The 18,347-nt window shown below is 39.4% G+C and overlaps 1 protein-coding gene across 6 annotated transcripts in view; it reads right to left on the reverse strand.

The window, feature by feature from the left end:
• Positions 1-796: 796 nt before the first annotated feature.
• Positions 797-18,347, reverse strand: part of SOHLH2 (spermatogenesis and oogenesis specific basic helix-loop-helix 2) — a 95,778-nt gene continuing 78,227 nt past the window's right edge. For all 6 annotated transcript variants that reach the window (XM_060287973.1, XM_060287974.1, XM_060287975.1 and 3 more), the window contains 5 exons: positions 8,991-9,138; positions 8,713-8,804; positions 7,606-7,727; positions 3,209-3,465; positions 797-1,822 (listed from right to left, as the gene is read on the reverse strand). In XM_060287973.1, the coding sequence (XP_060143956.1) occupies positions 1,802-1,822; positions 3,209-3,465; positions 7,606-7,727; positions 8,713-8,804; positions 8,991-9,138 (640 nt within the window). In that variant the 3' untranslated portion in view covers positions 797-1,801. The remainder of the gene's footprint in view (positions 1,823-3,208; positions 3,466-7,605; positions 7,728-8,712; positions 8,805-8,990; positions 9,139-18,347) is intronic.

Here is an 18,347-nt window from a genome sequence, read left to right on the forward strand (position 1 = left end):
ACATCCAGCCAGCCAGCCAGCAAGATGGCTGACAATGAGGGTCTGGAAACAAGTAAGGCCAAGTTCCTCTCCCTCGAGGATATGTCTCATAATTTGCCTAAGCCACAGAAAGGGCTCAATAAATATTTGCTTCTGCCCCTACTCCCTGTTTGGATAGGGACAGGGGCTGCTAGAACCACCAATGTGAAAACCGCAAGCTGCCAACTTTTCTAGACAAACTCTTTGCACCTTTTCATTGTGAAAACGACACTGCAACTGTCTCATGACCGGTCAACCTGATTTTACAAAGGAAAAGTGTGTTCTTCTTTACAGGCTGAGGCCCAACTAACCTTTCCTCCCCGGCTGAGAGCTGAACTGACCTGGAAGAGCATAATTTATTAAAACTAAAATTCTGGTATTAAAAATGAATTTGGACATTTGCATGAAGTTCAGGATCATGGGAACCAGCGTTGAAAAAAAAGACTGATCTGGTAGTCTCCTCTTCATGTTGAAAGGAAAAAGGGGATTGATAACAGCAGGCAGACAGGATCTGTGGGTCACCTCTCTAGGTAGAATTCCCAGCCACAGGCTGTGTCTCATGGTCCACGTGTGAATTTAGGAAAACGCTGATGCAAAGAAAAAGTCCCAGTAGAAATTAAGACCAGCTGTGAACATATGAAGTCATCCCAAAATACTCAAAATACCTCAACAGGTTCTCCTACAATGTCAAAGCCATTACTACCCCCAAAGGCAAGAGTCGAGCACACATTTATAATAATAAGCATAGAATCTTAGTTGGAAACTTCTAGTTCCTTTATCAAGTTTGTCAAACATCTACAAATTCCATTACCATGCCATCCTCAAAGAAAAGTTACACAATTTAACATGAAAATTTGGCTATGCCGAAAGTAATTTTCCAAATCCTCAAAAATCTTGTAAAATGAAAGTCCCTACACAGTACTACTAAAAGAGGGAACCCATATTTATTGAACAGAACAAAAATGGGTTACCGTTTTGAGGGTCAGAACTGAATATTTTCTTTAACAATAATACTTATACTATGCATAAGAACATTTTAGTGAAATATAAAACAAACATTTTTCTCCCCTTATTTTCGGCAATCTTTTCTGATACCCATAGGAAGAAGGAGATGAAAAACAAAGAAAGGCCTGCTAGTCTGTAACTAAAGAGCCAGAAAGAAAAATTTACCTATTAGCTATCATTTCACTCAAGGGATGGTGAAATGCAAAAACAAACATGTCAGTTTATTCATTAGTAGTCAAGTGAGGAGGTAAACACCTCTCTCAAACTATGGTATCTGAGTTTGAATAGTGAATAGCCAAGGAAGCTCTCTCAAATGTCAAATCTGGAAACGATACCACCTAGAAATAAGTGACAGTAATTCACAGTGATACTAAAAGTAAGAATCAAGTTGCAACATCTGTACTTAGTGACACCAATGCACTTTACCCAGTCTACGTGGATCTTCTTTATCATGTACCTTTCGCATAAATTGTGGAATATTTTTTGAGAAAAAAAAAAAAGAGTCTAGCTCACCTAGGCAGTTTGTTCTTGTAGCACCTGGGTTGGGGGAGATCCAAGTATGTGTGAAGGTAAGTAAAAACCTATGGCTAGCACTTTTGCTGCCTGTCTTTCTGACTGCAGAAGCTTTTAGCACATTTATCAGAAGCCATACAATGCAAACCCTTTTGATAGTAGGTCTCCGGGTGTAGCTTTCAAGATCATTCTTTGTTCCATTCTTCTTGTATTGTCAAACGGCACCCAGTAGGTGGTCTAGAGTGTGAATTTCAAACATGTGCTATTAATACGCCCAAAACTGTTGCTGCAAAGGTGAAAAAAAAACACATTAATTGAATCCTGGCCTGTTCTTACTCATAATGTCACAAATACATTTTCTATGTCCTCAAGCAATAGGAAATTGTAAAACCATGAACTCCTCAGGTGAATACACTACAGGTTTTAAAATAGGTATTATTCATAGTTACTAAAAGTAATTATACATTGTTGTAACAATTCTCCGAAAAAACTACATACAATAAGGGTAGGTCACAATTAAAAAAATAATATGCTGGTATACTAATGACCATTAGTAACAGTATTATATCTGTAGATACTTCATATTTTAAAATTTCTTTCTAATGCTCTTTCAAACATTTTTCTCATAAATGTTTTTTGGGAAAGTCACTATTATTCCCACTTTATAGATGTCATATGGAAATAATGGTCCCTACCTCAATGACTGTGTCAAAGATTCATTAGATCACCCACATTAAGTACGTAGGGTATCTGGCACATTACCTATTGAGTGCTCAAAACACGGTAACTATTATTAATATGCAAAAGTATCAATAATTATATTAAGGCTATCAGAGTCCATTTTAAGCAGGCCAGTCAAGTTCAGGTCTTCCTCTAGAATTGGACAATTCTTCCCAAAAATGAAGATACCACTGATCCATGCTGGACTGCTTTTCCCTTCCTCACTCCCAACTCCTAACCTCTCCACTGGGCTAATTCTTACTCTTTGGATCTCAGCTCACACAGTACTTCCTCCAGGGGTAAGCAGTCCCAATCCTTGCCCACACCCGTATTACCCTATAGACACGAGGGTCTCCTCCCGTGCGCGCCAATGCGCATCATGACTGTCTGCTTCTGTGCCCGCTTCCCTGGGAGACTCAGGCTTCATGACGGCAGGGATTGTGGTCTATCTTTAGATACTACATTTCCGGTGGTTAGCACAATGCTAGAACACAGTGGGTGCTCAGTAAGTATCTGTGCTATGAGGACACCTGGGATCTGAAATCGGCCTGGTTGGTGTCACAAGAACAGGCTGTCATAGGGTGTGTGACTGGTGCCGGCCTAAGAGAGAAATCAGCAGCGAGCCACGGTGCCAGTGGAGGGTGCGGCTGGTGGAATGGGAGGTGGCACCGTAGAAAGCAGGGTCGGGCGGGGGGAGCGAGGAGGGGCTCTAGAGGAGATTAGGTTCCGCCTGGTCACTTCCAGTCATAGCAGCGGAGCCACGTCCAGATTCACCAACTCTGGATATGGAGAGAGCAGTGGGGCGGCACGGGGAGCCAGAGCCTGGGCTGACTCCCCCGGTGCCAGGCGATGAGGTTTCTAACCAGAGCATGAACAACAAAACGCAGGCCAGGGGCTCCTGCTGGCTGGGATGAAAGAGCCCAGCCTGACCCACAGACCCCAGAAGACTTACCAGACAGTTGGGGTGTGCTGCGCACGCCTGGCCCAACACAGAATTGCAGTGCTGAGGAAGAAACTTCGAGACTTTGGGCACAGCTGTTGGAAAATGTACCGAAATGTTCTGATTTGTTACGGCAGCGGCATCATAGGAAGGGACGACTTTAGAATAGTATCTGACAGCACGGAAGGAATTGAGAGAGTGAGCTGTGCTGGGGATTCGGGTTTTACACACGGCGCCAACAGTGTTCTCTGACGCAGAGCTCGACTGACCTTTAATAAAAACAAAGCAAGTATCCATCAGTAGATGCAAATCAGTAACCCTGAACTACTATATTTGAAATACATTGCCCTCTATTTCATTTCCTCATGGTCCAAACTTAAGACTACTGCTATACTCAAATGCTGACGTAAAAACAAAGTGAACTTTCTGGTAGTGGCATTTAGAGCGATACACACACTATAAATTAGTGTTCACATGTCACTAAAAGACAGATTTTGGAGACGCATCATACCTCTATGCCATTGTGTGTGCGTGCGCATGTCTCGCCATCATAAAAACTGTGGTCATCCCTATGAAGCATGGGAGAATGTTGGAAAGAAGAACTCCATCCAGCCACAACTCACTCACTGATTTTCTATGAGTGAAGTGGGTTATACTGTTATATAGCTATATTCTGTGCAGTAACTAGAAGGCAGAAAATTTTTTTTAATATATAATGCATGTTAACAATGTAATCTCAATATCGGGAATACCTTGTTTTGTTTTTAAACTTTCTGGCCGCGCTGTGCGGCTTGAGGGATCTCCCTGACCAGGGATCAAGCTCACGCCCCCTGCAGTGGAAGCACGGAGTCCAAACCACTGGACCGCCAGTGACTTCCCTGAACACCTATTTATTTTCTTCTGGATACTGACAGGAATAAAGGCAAAGGAACATAGCTTTATGTCTACTTTAAATACAAATGTATCTGGAATATTTGTGAAAAATCATTTCGGCAAAAGTGTACAGAGACTTGTGAAAAAGGACAAGTAAAGGCAGCCTAAGGAAGTCTAATGTTGACCGATATCAGCACTTCTGGGTTACAGGTCAGATTTAGCACAGAAACCAGGGGGCTTCAGGTGGCCATTTAACTTCTCCAGCCTTCAATTTACCGGCCTAGGTGGTGAAAGTGAAATCTGAAAGACTTATTAACTGATTTCAACTGTGCCAGTCCTCTTTCAAAAACCATTTGGCAACATGCGTGACCAGCTGTGCATGTGCTCACGTTCCCTAACTCACTCGTCACTCACTTCCAGGTATCCAGACCAAGAAAGAAGTCCAAAATACAGAAAAATCTACAGGGAAATATTTACTATCATATTATGCATAAAATCACTCTCCCCACAAAACTGCGAACACTAAATGTAGCAACAGGAGGCCGACTAAGAAAACTATTCTATAAATCGTTTGATAAACTACTAAAACCATTACAATGGTGCTGAGGGCTGCATAATACAAAATTCAAGTGGACAGGACACAATGTTAAGTAAAAAAGCCAGAGACAAAATTGGAGATCCAATATGATTACGACTGTAATGTAGAAAAAGACTGTAGTGTAGAAAAAGACTTGAAGGGAATACATTTAAAAATGAATACAGTTATTATCTTAACTGGGTTTTAGTAAAGGACTAATACTGCTTTTCAAATGGAAAAATGTATATAAATAAAATCGAAGTAGGGGTTTTGACTCAGTGACCTTCAAGGTCTTGTCCAGTCTGAACCTGACATAAGCCTATGGTCCTAGTGGATTTGTTTCTTCCCAAGAACAGTCATTTTAGGTGATGCAAAACCAAGAGATCCTGCGACACAGAAAGGCCTGAACTCACTACCATCACAAGAGTGTTTCAGAGTTTCTGCAGGATATGAATAGTGAAAATGCAGAAGTAAGTACTGTGTGTATAAGAAGTAACACTGACAGGCATACACCTGTGGCCTGACCCCTATCTGATTTAATCTGGGCTGACTGAATCATTCTTTGTGACATTCAGCCATAGCTACTTTAAGTAGATTAACCATGGCTCATGGCTACTTTTTTTTCTATTCTCCTTCCCTCTCCCCTAAGTCAGGAAAAAAGTCTAAATTGACGAATAAATACCCTGAGGTTGATTATATGAACAAGGAGGGCAATGTCCTATTTGGAGACCCTTTCTCTTTTGACTTTAGACACCATCCCCCGTAACCTCGTTTGTTCCCGTTGTTTCCACAATGTCCCCATAATGTGCATGGTACCTCGACGACAGCACTTAAAATAACACATGAATCATATTTTGCTTTATGACCCTGTCTGCTGCTCATTTGCGAGCTCCCTAAGAACAAGAACTGCACCATGTCTGTCCTCGTGTCCCCATCTTTGAGGCAGAAACATTTAAGCTGAAACTAAGCGATGACTGGGGGTGAGCCAGGCAGAGCGTGGGAAAGGGCATTCCCAGCACAGGGAGGTGCTGACATGAGGCAGTGGAATCCCTTCGAGGAAACCAGTAGAAAGGTGACCTCAGACTCAGGCAGGGGTAGGAGATGGTAGGGCCTCTGGTCATCAGCACCTAACACACAGGTTACATGCTCCATAACCTACTGGCTTCTCAGTGAAGAATAACCTTTGGGAATATGTATGAGAAGTCACAAGCTGGCAGCTGTGTGCTTTTACTCTGGCTCTGCTTTTTTTCCATCTTCTTATTTGTACAAGCACATGGGCATGCCTGGACTTTATAATACAAATAACAAAAATGCCTCCCAGTGGGTAAACATTGAATATTCACAATGGAATATTCATATAATGAATGTTTCTTGATCACCTACTGTGAGCTGGTCATTGTTCTAGGTACTAGAGATACAGCAATGAACAAAAGAGGCAAAAAAATCCCTGTCCTTGTGGAGTTGATATTCTAGTGGCAGAAGACAGGCAAGAAAAAAATAGGCAAGAAAAGAATATTAGAAGGAGAACAGTGCTATGAAGACAAATACAGCAGAGGGAGTGGATAAGGAGTCCCACGTATTATGTGATGCTGGGAAGGAGTGTGCGGTTTTAATTGGGTGGTTGAGAAAGACTCACTGAGAAGGTGACAATTAAGCAAAGACACAAAGGAGGTAAATCAATTAATAGGTTAAATGCTCAGTACAGGCAGACCTTGTTTTATTGCACTTTGCAGCCACTCTGTTCTTTTACAAATTGAAGGTGTGTGGCAACCCTACATCAAGTGAGTCTATTGGTGCCGTTTTTCCAACAGCATTTGCTCCCTTTATGTCTCTGTGTCACATGTTGCTAATTCCCACAATATCTTAAACCTTTAAATTATTAGCATATTTGTTACAGTGATCTGTGATCAGTGATCTTTTTTTTTTTTGATTTCAGGTTGTAAGGAAATCGCTTTATTATTTCGGTTGTTTCAGGATTTTCAAAGGTATGCTTCAACCTTCCTAGGTGTGATGTGAATCCATGTTCCTTATTAAAAATACGTTTAATATTTTTATACAGGCATATCTCATTTTACTGTGCTTTGCTTTATTGTACTTCCATTGTGTTTTGAAGAGTTGTTTTTTTTTTTTTTAAACAAACTGAAGGTTTGTGGCAACCTTGCATTGTCAGATGATGGTTAGAATTTTTTTTTAATCTTTATTGGAGTAGAATTGCTTTACAATGGTGTGTTAGTCTCTGCTTTATAACAAAGTGAATCAGCCACACATATACACATGTTCCCATATCTCTTCCCTCTTGCGTCTCCGTCCCTCCCACCCTCCCCATCCCACCCCTCCAGGCAGTCACAAAGCACCAGCTGGTGATCAGTGATCTTTGATGTTAAACTACTACCTGCTGGAGGCTCAGACGATGGCTAGCATTTTAAAGCAATGACATATTTTAAAATTAAGGCATGTACATTAATATTTCAGACATATGTATTACATACTTAATAGACTACGATAGTGTGTAAACATAACTTTTATATGCACTGAGAAACCAAAACACGTGTGACCCTATTGTGATATTCGCTTTATTGCAGTGGTCTGGAACAGGACTCACGGTATTTCTGAGGTCTGCCTGCACACTGTTAGCACTGAATTAATATGAATACTTCCCTCCCTTTAGATTCTATTCAGAAATACACATAGTCATCAGTGTGCTCATCATCTATCATTAAGATGAGATTTCTGGTAATGAGAGTCAATTTTCAGCCCACTTTCTGGGGTACCATTATTTAAATGCCAGTGGCCAGCCGTGTCTTTCAAGCAGACAGCACCAAAGGACTCAGGGTGTAATCTTCCAGCTACGCTCCATCCCCTGGTTGCGGCAGTGCCTGCACAGAAGGCCCAGGGTGAGCAGGACACACACGCGCGCCCATGCACACTACGGCTGCACAGGGCGGTGGGCGGAGCTCACCTCTCACAGCTTCATCCAAGGGAGCCCCGGAGGCAGGAACAGAGTACACGTTCAAGCGTTTATTAGCCAGGAATCTGATCCCTCTCACAGGTGAATAAGTGCTTGTCAACACACTGTTTTCTCTTAAAAAAACAAAACATTCTTTAGGCATTTCTCAAGGAAGATGATATGAACATTGCTGAGTTGAACTGCTCTTCTTACATTCTATTTCTAAAAAGCACAGACAGAGCCTATGCTCTGGATTAAATATAAGAACAAACTGTAGAAGAGGATTCATGATGGTTCTTTAGGATATGGAGGAATGGTTTACTTCTCCTTTAGAGTTTTTCTTGGTGTACACATTCTAATCAATTTAAACAAGGAAGCATTCATCTGGCACGTCACCTATTATACTAGAAATGTCTTTAAGGACTTCCAACTGAAAATGGGGCTGGACTGCCCTGGTGACAGAGGAATGCTAGAATCTATCGCATCCTGACTGCATTGTCAATCACCACAGGCACTACTCGTAAAGCCCCATTTTAAGAAACAACAAAAGAAGAAAGAGTGAGTCAAATGATGAAAGCATCATGGGCCTGAGAATATTACATATTTTATCACTGTAATTAAATGATACACATCAGCAATGGGAAAAGTTTACTGATTCTATTTTTTTTAATAGACCTTTATTGGAATATAATTGCTTCACAATACCGTGTTAGTTTCTGTTGCACAACAAAGCGAATCAGCCATGTGCATACACATGTCCCTATATCCCCTCCCTCTTGAGCCTCCCTCCCACCCTCCCTATCCCACCCCTCTAGGTCATCACAAAGCACCAAGCTGATCTCCCTGTGCTATGCGGCTGCTTCCCACCAGCCAACTATTTTACATTCGGTAGTGTATATAAGTCGATGCTACTCTCACTTAGCCCCAGCTTCGCCCTCCCAGCCCACGTCATCAAGTCCATTCTCTATGTCTACCTCTTTATTCCTGTCCTGCAGCTAGGTTCATCAGTACCATTTAGTTCTCATTATGGGTGGGTTCAGTGCCTGTCTCATTTCTAGCATTAGTACCAAAGAAAAATAACAAGGCGACCTCAGATTCACAAGATTCAGATGATCATACCTTTGTGCCATAATCGTGCCTGGGGTGGATAGCTGGATGGGCGTTTGTCGTTTCTTACAAAACCTCCTATTGATCTGAAGTACTTCAGTAATCTAAGAAATGAAGAGAGAAAGAGATTGAGATCTACTTAGATAGCTATAGCTATAGATTTTTTTCGTATATACACACACACACACACACACACACACATTTCTAACTATAAAAAATAAAAGAAATAAAACTGTAGCATTAAAGCACTGTCTGCGAGAATAAATTTCAAGGGCTTGAGAGTTGACTACCTGGCCCATGATGGCTGGAGGGATTTTCTCCCGGACATACTTCATGTAGTCAACTGTTGCCTCGAGAATCGAAGCTGTGTCATTCTTTCTCTCCTTCACATACGGCAACAGGGTACGCAGCTGCTCACAGCAATACTTGATTCGCTCTCTGAGCAGAGAAATGTAATAAATAAGGAATGATTAGCCTGTTTTCTTCCTTGTGCACAAGGACAACCAATCCCTCCTCTGGGTTTGTTTATAAAGGAACCGGCCCCTGCCTTTCTAGTCTCCGTTTTAGAGGAGGGCCATGTCCCCACAAGCCAGCAGTCTCCACAGCCCCTGGAATCACAGCTTTCTGGGGCACGGCTCACACTGCTGCCGAGTACAGTGTCTGTGCTGATGGCAGCCCAGCTCACTCTTCCCCGTGAGTGTGCAGGATGCCCAGACACTGAGGACACCAGAGAATACCCCTGCTGCCTATGGAAACCTACAGGCACGCATCCCTCAGAGGAGAGGATCACACACCATACACATGAATCCTTTTGTGATTCACACTAGAAGCCTGGAAGGCAAAGAAAGAGTCCTCAGGATATTCATGTCACTCTGACCTGGACCACATTTCCAACAATACACAATTAGCAACTTAGAATACATGGGCTTCACCTGTGTTCTGAGCCAAAGGAAAATCAAAAGCCTGCTTCCTTTACATGAGGTAGGTAGATGGACAGAACAAATAAACCAATATGCAAATGAGAACGTCATCCAGGCTCATATCAGAAAGAAACTAACCTAAGTCTTTCACAGTTCTGAAGGGAAATACATAGGAAATGTAACTCTAAATTGATCTCAGCCTTTGTGACCTTCAGTTATCCGTGTGTTCAGTTAATAAGCATTCTTAAGCACGTTTTGCGCTGAATACTGCCTTGACATGTACGTGATCAAAGGGTGGCTCTGCCCATTACTGGCTGGGACCTCTGGCAACTTACTAAACCTCTCTGAACCTTAGAATGACAAAAATAAATGGATTTTTAAAAATCCACTTTGTCACATAGCCAGTGAATAACTCAAATATTCCAGATCAGTGGGTGGTATTTTAATTGGGCTTTGAGGAGCTTTGGGGGTTCTGTGGAGATGTCTCAGGCATCACTCTGTAAAAGGGATGGAAAAGTCAACAATTTGACATGTGTATGATGGGCTCTGAAACTTCATATACCCTTCCACATGGTACTTTCACTTACAAGGATCTCAAACACAGAACAAACTTCCTGTAAAATGACATCCATTAGTCTATCAGTAAAACAGGAAAAACAATTTAAACACACAAAATGAGTGGATGCTTAAGTAAGCTCAGCAGAATATTATCTGGCAGTGGAAATATGTTATAAAGCTTACTGGGGGGGCTTCCCTGGTGGCGCAGTGGTTGAGAGTCCGCCTGCCGATGCAGGGGACACGGGTCCATGCCCCGGTCGGGGAAGATCCCACATGCTGCGGAGCGGCTGGGCCCGTGAGCCATCGCCGCTGAGCCTGTGCGTCCGGACCCTGTGCTCCGCAGCGGGAGACACCACAACAGTGAGAGGCCCGCGTACAGAAAAAAAAAAAAGCTTACTGGGGAAAAAATAGTATATTTCTATAGGAGACAAGTATAAGATACAGGACAGCATATAAAATATGATCATAGCCATTAAAGAAAAAATAAGGCAAAAAAAAAGAAAAAGCAAAAGCGTCAAGTAATCATTATTTCTGGATAGTTGGGCTATAGAAAATATTATTTCTTCCTTTAATTTTCTACATTTTCCAAATATCTTTGTGGGTCATATATCACTTTTATAATGAAAGATCACATTAAACATTTTTCCAACATTCATTAGGAAAATGTTCAAACATACAGGAAGGTTGACAGAATTAAGATTTCTTAATTCTTAAAAGTTGAAAGAATTAAGAATTTGTACAGGGAACACTTATATACCCACTGCCTAGAGTCTATGGTGAACACTTACTGTCTATGCTTTGTCATGTATGAATCATCCCACTGGCCATATACATCAACCTATTTTATTGCACTGAAGCATTTCAAAGTAAGTTGTAGACTTCAGTACACTAAACCCCTAAACGTATAGCTACAGTTCGAATTATTTTATTTTCGGGTAAAAGTTACATAAAATAAAATGCACCAATCTTAAGGGTACTATTCTATGAGTTTTGACAAACGTACAAAACTATGTGACACAAACTACCTAATCAACATTCTCATAACCCCAGAAAGTTCCTTATGTTCCTTCTTGGTCAGTCTCATCCCCCATAAGAGGCAACCACATTTCTGATACTTTTCTATCTCACATTACTCTTGTCTCTCCTTAAACTACGTATAAATCAAATCTCACAGCACATGTCCTTTTATGTAAGATTTCTTTCACTTGCATAATGTTTTTGAGATTTATCCATGGGGCTGCTTTGTTCCTTTTTATTGAGGAACAGTATTCCGTAGTATAAATACGCCACAGCTTATTTATCCATTCTCTTATCAATCAGCACTTCGGCTGTTTCTTATTTTTATCATTATGAATAAAACTGCAAGATCTTCTGTACATCTTTTTGTGAACGTATGTTTTTATTTCTCTTAGGTAAATGTCTAGGAATTGAATTGAAGGGTTATTTTACAAATTTAGAAGAAACTAGCAGAACTTTCCCCCAAACAGTACCAATTTACCCTCCCACCATCCATGTATGAGAATTCCTGTTGTTCCACATCTTGGATAGCATTTAATACTGTCAGTTTTAATTTTTAAATATTGGCCTTTCAGAGGTATGTGTGGTAGTATCTCATGCTTTAATTTGCATTTCCATGACAACAAAGTACGTTAAGCATTTTTTCTGCTGCTTATTGGGCTTGTGTATTGCCTTCCTTTGTGAAGTGTCTATCTGAATACTTTACCTCCATTTTAATTGGACTGTAGGTCTATTATTGAACTTTAAGAGTTCTTTGTATATCCTAATATCAGTATTTTGTCAATATATTTGTTTTGCAAATATCTTCTCCCAGTCTGTAGTTTGCCTATTTATTTTCTTAGTGGTGTCTTATGAGAGAAAAAGCTGTAAATTTTGAAGAGTCTAATTCATCTACTCTTACTGTTATAGTTATTGCTTTCTGTGTCATAAGGAACAGCTGCCTACCCTCAGCTAGCGAAAACATTCTCCTAGGCTTTTTTCTAGAACTGTAGTGTTCAGTACAGTAGCCATAAGCCACATGAGTCTATTTAAATATGAATTAATTAAAAATTAAACACAAATTTGAATTCATTTCCTAAGTCACAATACCCACATTTCAAATACTCAATAATATGACTAGCAGCTACCTTACTGGAGAGCAGATATAGGCCATTTCTAACACTGCAGAAAGTTCTACTGAACAGTCCTATTCTAGAAGCTTTATAGTTTTAGCTTTATATGATAGCCCTCTCTATACTTCATGTTGAATTAATTTTTATATGGTATGAGGAAGGGGTCAAGTTTCATTGTTTTTTCATATGGATATCCTGTTGTTCCAGCACCATTTATAGAAAAGACTTTTGTTTCCCAAGTTGCTTGCCCTGGTGATTTGCTGAAAATCAAGTGACCATAATGTGTGGGCTATTGTGTTTTATTATCTACTGGTCAACCTTCATGTTAGTAAAATCCTGATTAATGTAGCTGTATGCTAAGTCTTGAAGTCAGATAGCTTAAGTGCTCCAACTTTGTTGTACTTTTCCAGGATTGCTTTATTCTAAGTCCTTTTATATTCACAGTCCTTTCCACACAGTTTTGAATTAGACTGTCAATTTTTACCCAAAAAAGTCTATTTGAATTATTGTTTAGATTTAAATAGTTATATTTCAATTTAGCGAGAGCTGACATCTTTTTTCTTTTCTTTCAGTAAATTTATTTATTTTTTGGCTGCATTGGGCCTTTGCTGCACACACGCTTTCTCTAGTTGCAGCGAACAGGGGCTACTCTTTGTTGCCATGCACGTGCTTCTCATTGTGGTGGCTTCTCTTGTTGTGGAGCACGGGCTCTAGGCGTGCGGGCTCAGTAGTTGTGGCTCGCGGGCTCTACAGCACAGGCTCAGTAGTTGTGGCACAGTGGCTTAGTTGCTCCACGGCATGCAGGATCTCCCCGGACCGGGAATCAAACCTGTCCCATGCATTGGCAGGCAGATTCTTAACCACTGCGCCACCAGGGAACTCCCAAGAACTGACATCTTAACAACATAAATCTTTTAATTCATAATTATGTATAATGCATGATTTAGTTTTTCTTTAGTTTATCACTGCAATATTTTGAGTGACCACTGTACAGATATTATGTCTTTTATATATTTTTGTTCCTAAGTATTCTAAGGCTTTTTAACTCTATTTTCAATATAATTATTATTTTTCATTTTCCAATTGTTCACTGCTAATATAGAAAAATACAATGATTTTTGTACACTGACCTTATATCCTATGACCTTGCTATATTCATCTTTTGGTTCTAGTAGTTATTTTGTAGGATCTTAGGACTTTATACATAAACAATCATGCCATCTATAAATGAGAGAGTTTTGTTTCTTTCTTTCTAAAAATAGGCAACCTTACTTTGTTCCAGATCTTTTTAAGGAACAAATGGTCAAAATCTCATCATTAAGTACAATGTTAGCTATAGGTTTTTCATAGATGCCCTTTAACAGATTCAGGAAATTCTCTTCCATATCTATTTTGCTGGAAGATTGTTTTTTTGTCTTTTAATCTTATGTTGTCAAATAAGTTTTCAGAATCTGTTAATCTATTGTTTTCTCCTTCATTGTGTTCAATGTGGTGAATTATATCGATTGATTTTTGAATGTTACATCAGCCTTGCTTTTCTAGGATAAACCCAGTGTGGTCACGACACATTATATCTTTATCTATTACTTCATTCAATTTGTTAAAATTATGTTAAGTATTTTTATGTCTCTGTTCATGAGAGATACTGGTCTGTAATTTTCTTTTTTTATAATATCTTTATCAGGTTTAGGGTTATGCTGGCATCATGAAATGGGTTAGGAATTGTTCTCCCTCCATTTTCTGTAAAATTTAAGACTGGTTATTACCTCTTCTTTAGATTTTTAACAGAATTCATCAGTAAAACCATCTGAGTTTGGCGTTTTCTCTTTGGTACTTTTTTGTTTTCTAGTAAGTTCAATTTCTTTAATATAGAGGGCTATTCAGATCTGCTTCATCTAGTATCAGTTTTGGTAAATTGTGTTTTTCAAAAATTTGTCCATTTCACCTAAGTTGTTGAACTTATTGGCATAAAATTAGTTAAAATATACCCTTTTATATGTTTATTGGATATGTAGAGGTAATTCCTCTTTCATTCATGATATTGGTAAAATGTTTTGTCTCTCTCCTCACCTGCCCGCCTCCCTCCCCTTTCTGTTTACTTTGGATTTACTTCATTTTACTTTTTCTAGCCCCTTAAAATGGACCCTTAGGTCACTGATTTTTAGATCTTTTGCCTTTTCTAATATAAGCATTTAAAGCCCTAGTGTTGGGACTTCCCTGGCAATCCAGTGGTTAAGACTTCGACTTCCAAAGCAGGGGGTGTGGGTTTAATCCCTGGTCGGGGAACTAAGACCCCACATGCCTTGCAGCCGAAAAACCAAACGTAAGACAGAAGCAATATTGTAACAAAATCAATAAAGACTTTAAAAAAATAAAGCCAAAATGTTTGCCATAAGCTTTGCTTTAACTGCATCTCACAAATTTTGAAATATTCTATTATCATAATCATTCAATTTGCAATATTTTCTAATTTTTCTTGTGATTATTTTCTTTTACCCATGGATTATTTAGGAGTGTGTTCTTAAATTTCCAGATACTTGAGGTTTTTCTTTATATCAAATTCTTATTGGCTTCTAATTTAACTTAATTGTAGTCAAGGAACATACTCCTTGTGAATTCAACTTTTTTAAATGCACTGAAATGTACTATACCCCCCAGCATACAGTTTATCTAAGTGAATGTACCATACGCCTTTGAAAAGAATGGGTATTCCGCTGCCATGCTGGGTATGGTGTTTTACATACACCTACCAGATCAAGCTGGTTAACAGGGCTCACACCTTCTGTATCTGACTGATTTTTGGTGTCCAGCTGTTGTATGAATTGCTGAGAGAAGGATGTGAAATCTCCAACAATGCTTGTCAATATGACCCTTTAATTTTGTGAATTTTTGCTTCAAATACATAATCACTTGCTACTTGTGATTATTACATCATTCTGTTAAGTTGAACATTTTAAATACCAAAAGTATGCATTTATCTGACAGACCTGGAATGATTATGTCTGCTGCTAAGGTTTTCACTACAGGTGCAAAAGAAAAGTGTTCTTGTACTTTCCGTCTGATTGTGGCAGTCAAGATGAATGGAAGAGTACAGGAGAAAAACATGGTAATACAGAGAAAAACATAGAGAATTTTTGCAACTCATAAATAACTTTGTAAACAGTGAAGAGCCTGTTTTACTCCCCCCCCAAAAAAACCCCTAAAATTTGAGTTAAAACAACCAACAGTTACAGATATTTTAATCTGATATTGTCATCTAATTTTAGACTAAAAGAAGACACAGTTTGTTAATCCCAAACTCCTAAGTTATCTCTCCCCCTCTCCACTATCCCCTTTGGTAACCATAAGTTTGTTTTCTAAGCCTGTGAGTCTATTTCTCATTTGTAAATAAGTTCATTTGTATCATTATTTTAGATTCCACATATAAGTAATAACATATCTGTCTTTATCTGATTTACTTCACTTAATATGATAATCTCTAGGACCATCCATGTTGCCGCAAATGGCATTATTTCACTTCTTATAGCTGAGTAATATTCCACCATACATACACACACACACACACACACACACACACACACACACACACACCCCCACACCCACATCTTCTTTATCCATTCACCTGTTGATGGAAATTTAGGTTGCTTGCATGTCTTGGCTATTGTATATAGTGCCGCAATGAACACTGGGGTGCATGTATATTTTCAAAGTAGAGTTTTCTCCAGATATATGCCCAGGAATGGGACTGCTGGAACCTCCACACTGTTCTCCATAGTGGCTGCACCAACTTACATTCCCACCAACAGTGTAAGAGGGTTTCTTTTTTCTCCACGCCCTCTCCAGCATTTATTGTTTGTAGACTTTTTAATGATGGCCACTCCGACTGGTGTGAGGTGATACCTCATGGTAGTTTTGATCTGCATTTCTCTAATGATTAGGGATGTTGAGCATCTTTTCATGTGCCCGCTGGCCATCTGTTATGTCTTCTCTGGAGAAATGTCTATTTAGATCTTCTGTCCATTTTTTGATTGGGTTGTTTGTTTTTTTGATATTAAGCTGTATGAGCTGTTTGTATATTTTGGAAACTAACCCCTTGTCAGTAGCATCATTTGCAAATATTTTCTCTCAGTCCATAGGTGGTCTATTCATTTTGTATATGGTTTCCTTTGCTGTGCAAAAGCTTTTAAGTTTAATTAGGTCCCATTTGTTTATTTTTGTTTTTATTTCCCTTACTCTAGGAGACGGATCCCAAAAAACTAATGCTGTGATTTATGCCAAAGAGTGTTCTGCCTATGTTCTCCTCTAGGAGTTTTGTAGTATCCAGTCTTATATTTAGGCCTTTAAACCATTTTGAGTTTATTTTTGTATATGGTGTTAGAGAACCTTTGTGAAGGATGTTAATGTTGGCTCAAAAAAGTAGGATACCCAGCTCAGGGGCCCCACAGGGTCCTGCTGTTTTCTTTTTCCTTTGTGTATGGAAGCAGCAATAGGCAACAACAGGCAAAAATGTGTTTTGTTTTTGTCGTCTACCACAGAAGCCAGCTTGGTTATGACCCAGTCCAAATAAATCAGGGAAAGAACCAGCTAAAAGTGATTCTAAGAGGCTGAATGGCATTTAAAGCCAAAGGTCTTGGTCCAAACTGTGTCCTTGGTCTCTCCTCTGTACAATGTGTCTCAGGCAATCAAGAACTCACAGAGAGAGGTCTCTTGGCCACATATGACTTAAGACCCTCTGAGAACTTCCTATTCTACCTTCCTTAAATTTCTAACACTTGAAAAGTCTTTCCAGCCCTGGAAAAGCCTTCATTTGTGAGAAACTGCAGCAAAACTCACTTTCACTTCAAGTGAGTGACATCCTGAAAATGATTAAACCGCCACCATTTTGGACTCACAGATACACAAACAAAATGAAGGTATCGCACTGCAAAGTATACACCTTACCAAGATAAAGACATATTTATATATTTAAAACATGCGTAATGAAAGGGATTTCATCAAGAATATTAGTATTAGCCAATTTTTATTAATCTGTTCTAATAAAAAAAACAGATGGTAGAGTTGTTTAAAAAAGAAATTCCCAAATGCAAGTATTCAAAACCATCAGCTGGGATCATTATTTCCTCAACATTAGCAAATATCATGTTACCTATGCTGCTTAAAAACAAAAAAGAGCAAAACAAAGCAAAAAAGACAAAACCATAAGTAAAGCAGCTGACTGGGAGGAGGAGGAGAAAAAGGAAGAGAAATAGACTAGAAGCATCTATTTTAAGATTCACAGCCATAATCAGAAGAGTTAAGAAGAGGAAATGGCATAAAGTAATTAGGGACGGATTGTTACTTTCTGGTATCTCCCAAGCAAATCTCTAAGTGGAGGGGTCAGTTCCTGGTTACAGCTTTTCTTTCTGGGAAGCAAAGATTTCTAGCCCTTTAAATAATGCAACAGGGGCGGACACCCCCCAAAGCATCTTTGTAGTCCTCTAGACTAGTGGTTCTCAGATTTTAGTTTTCATCAACCACTAAAATTAAAAAAGAAAAACAACACAGAACTTTGGGGGACCAATAAAGGATTGCCAACATTCGATTCAGACATGAAAAATAATGAAAGAAAGGTACCATCTCCCAATAACATTTTGTTGCAAACCATTTACTAATATCACCATGATTTTAACATCAAATAAAGTATGGAAAACACAATCTTAGAATATGCTATATAAAATATAGCTTTAAAAATACTCATTGCACTGTATTTTTCTCATTTCACTGCAGATTAGTGAACTCTATAGGATAGCCTGGCCAGCAGGCCCTAAGTCTCCTCTTGGCTAAAGCAGCAGACATATGAGTGAAGGCCTTTTGGACCAGACTAGCCCATCTACCAGCCCATCTCATCAAGCCCAAAACCACACCATTTTCCCACTAATCTTCAGCAGACGATGGAGCACATTCGGCAGAAATGATCAACTTCCTCCTCCTTTCTGGCCCCATCAAAAGATTCATCTTTTCCCTCTTGCGTCATACGTGTATAGGTGTGGCTGATTCACTT

The sequence above is a fragment of the Globicephala melas genome, chromosome 18 (genome assembly GCF_963455315.2).
Source record: "Globicephala melas chromosome 18, mGloMel1.2, whole genome shotgun sequence".
Taxonomy (NCBI): Eukaryota; Metazoa; Chordata; class Mammalia; order Artiodactyla; family Delphinidae; genus Globicephala; species Globicephala melas.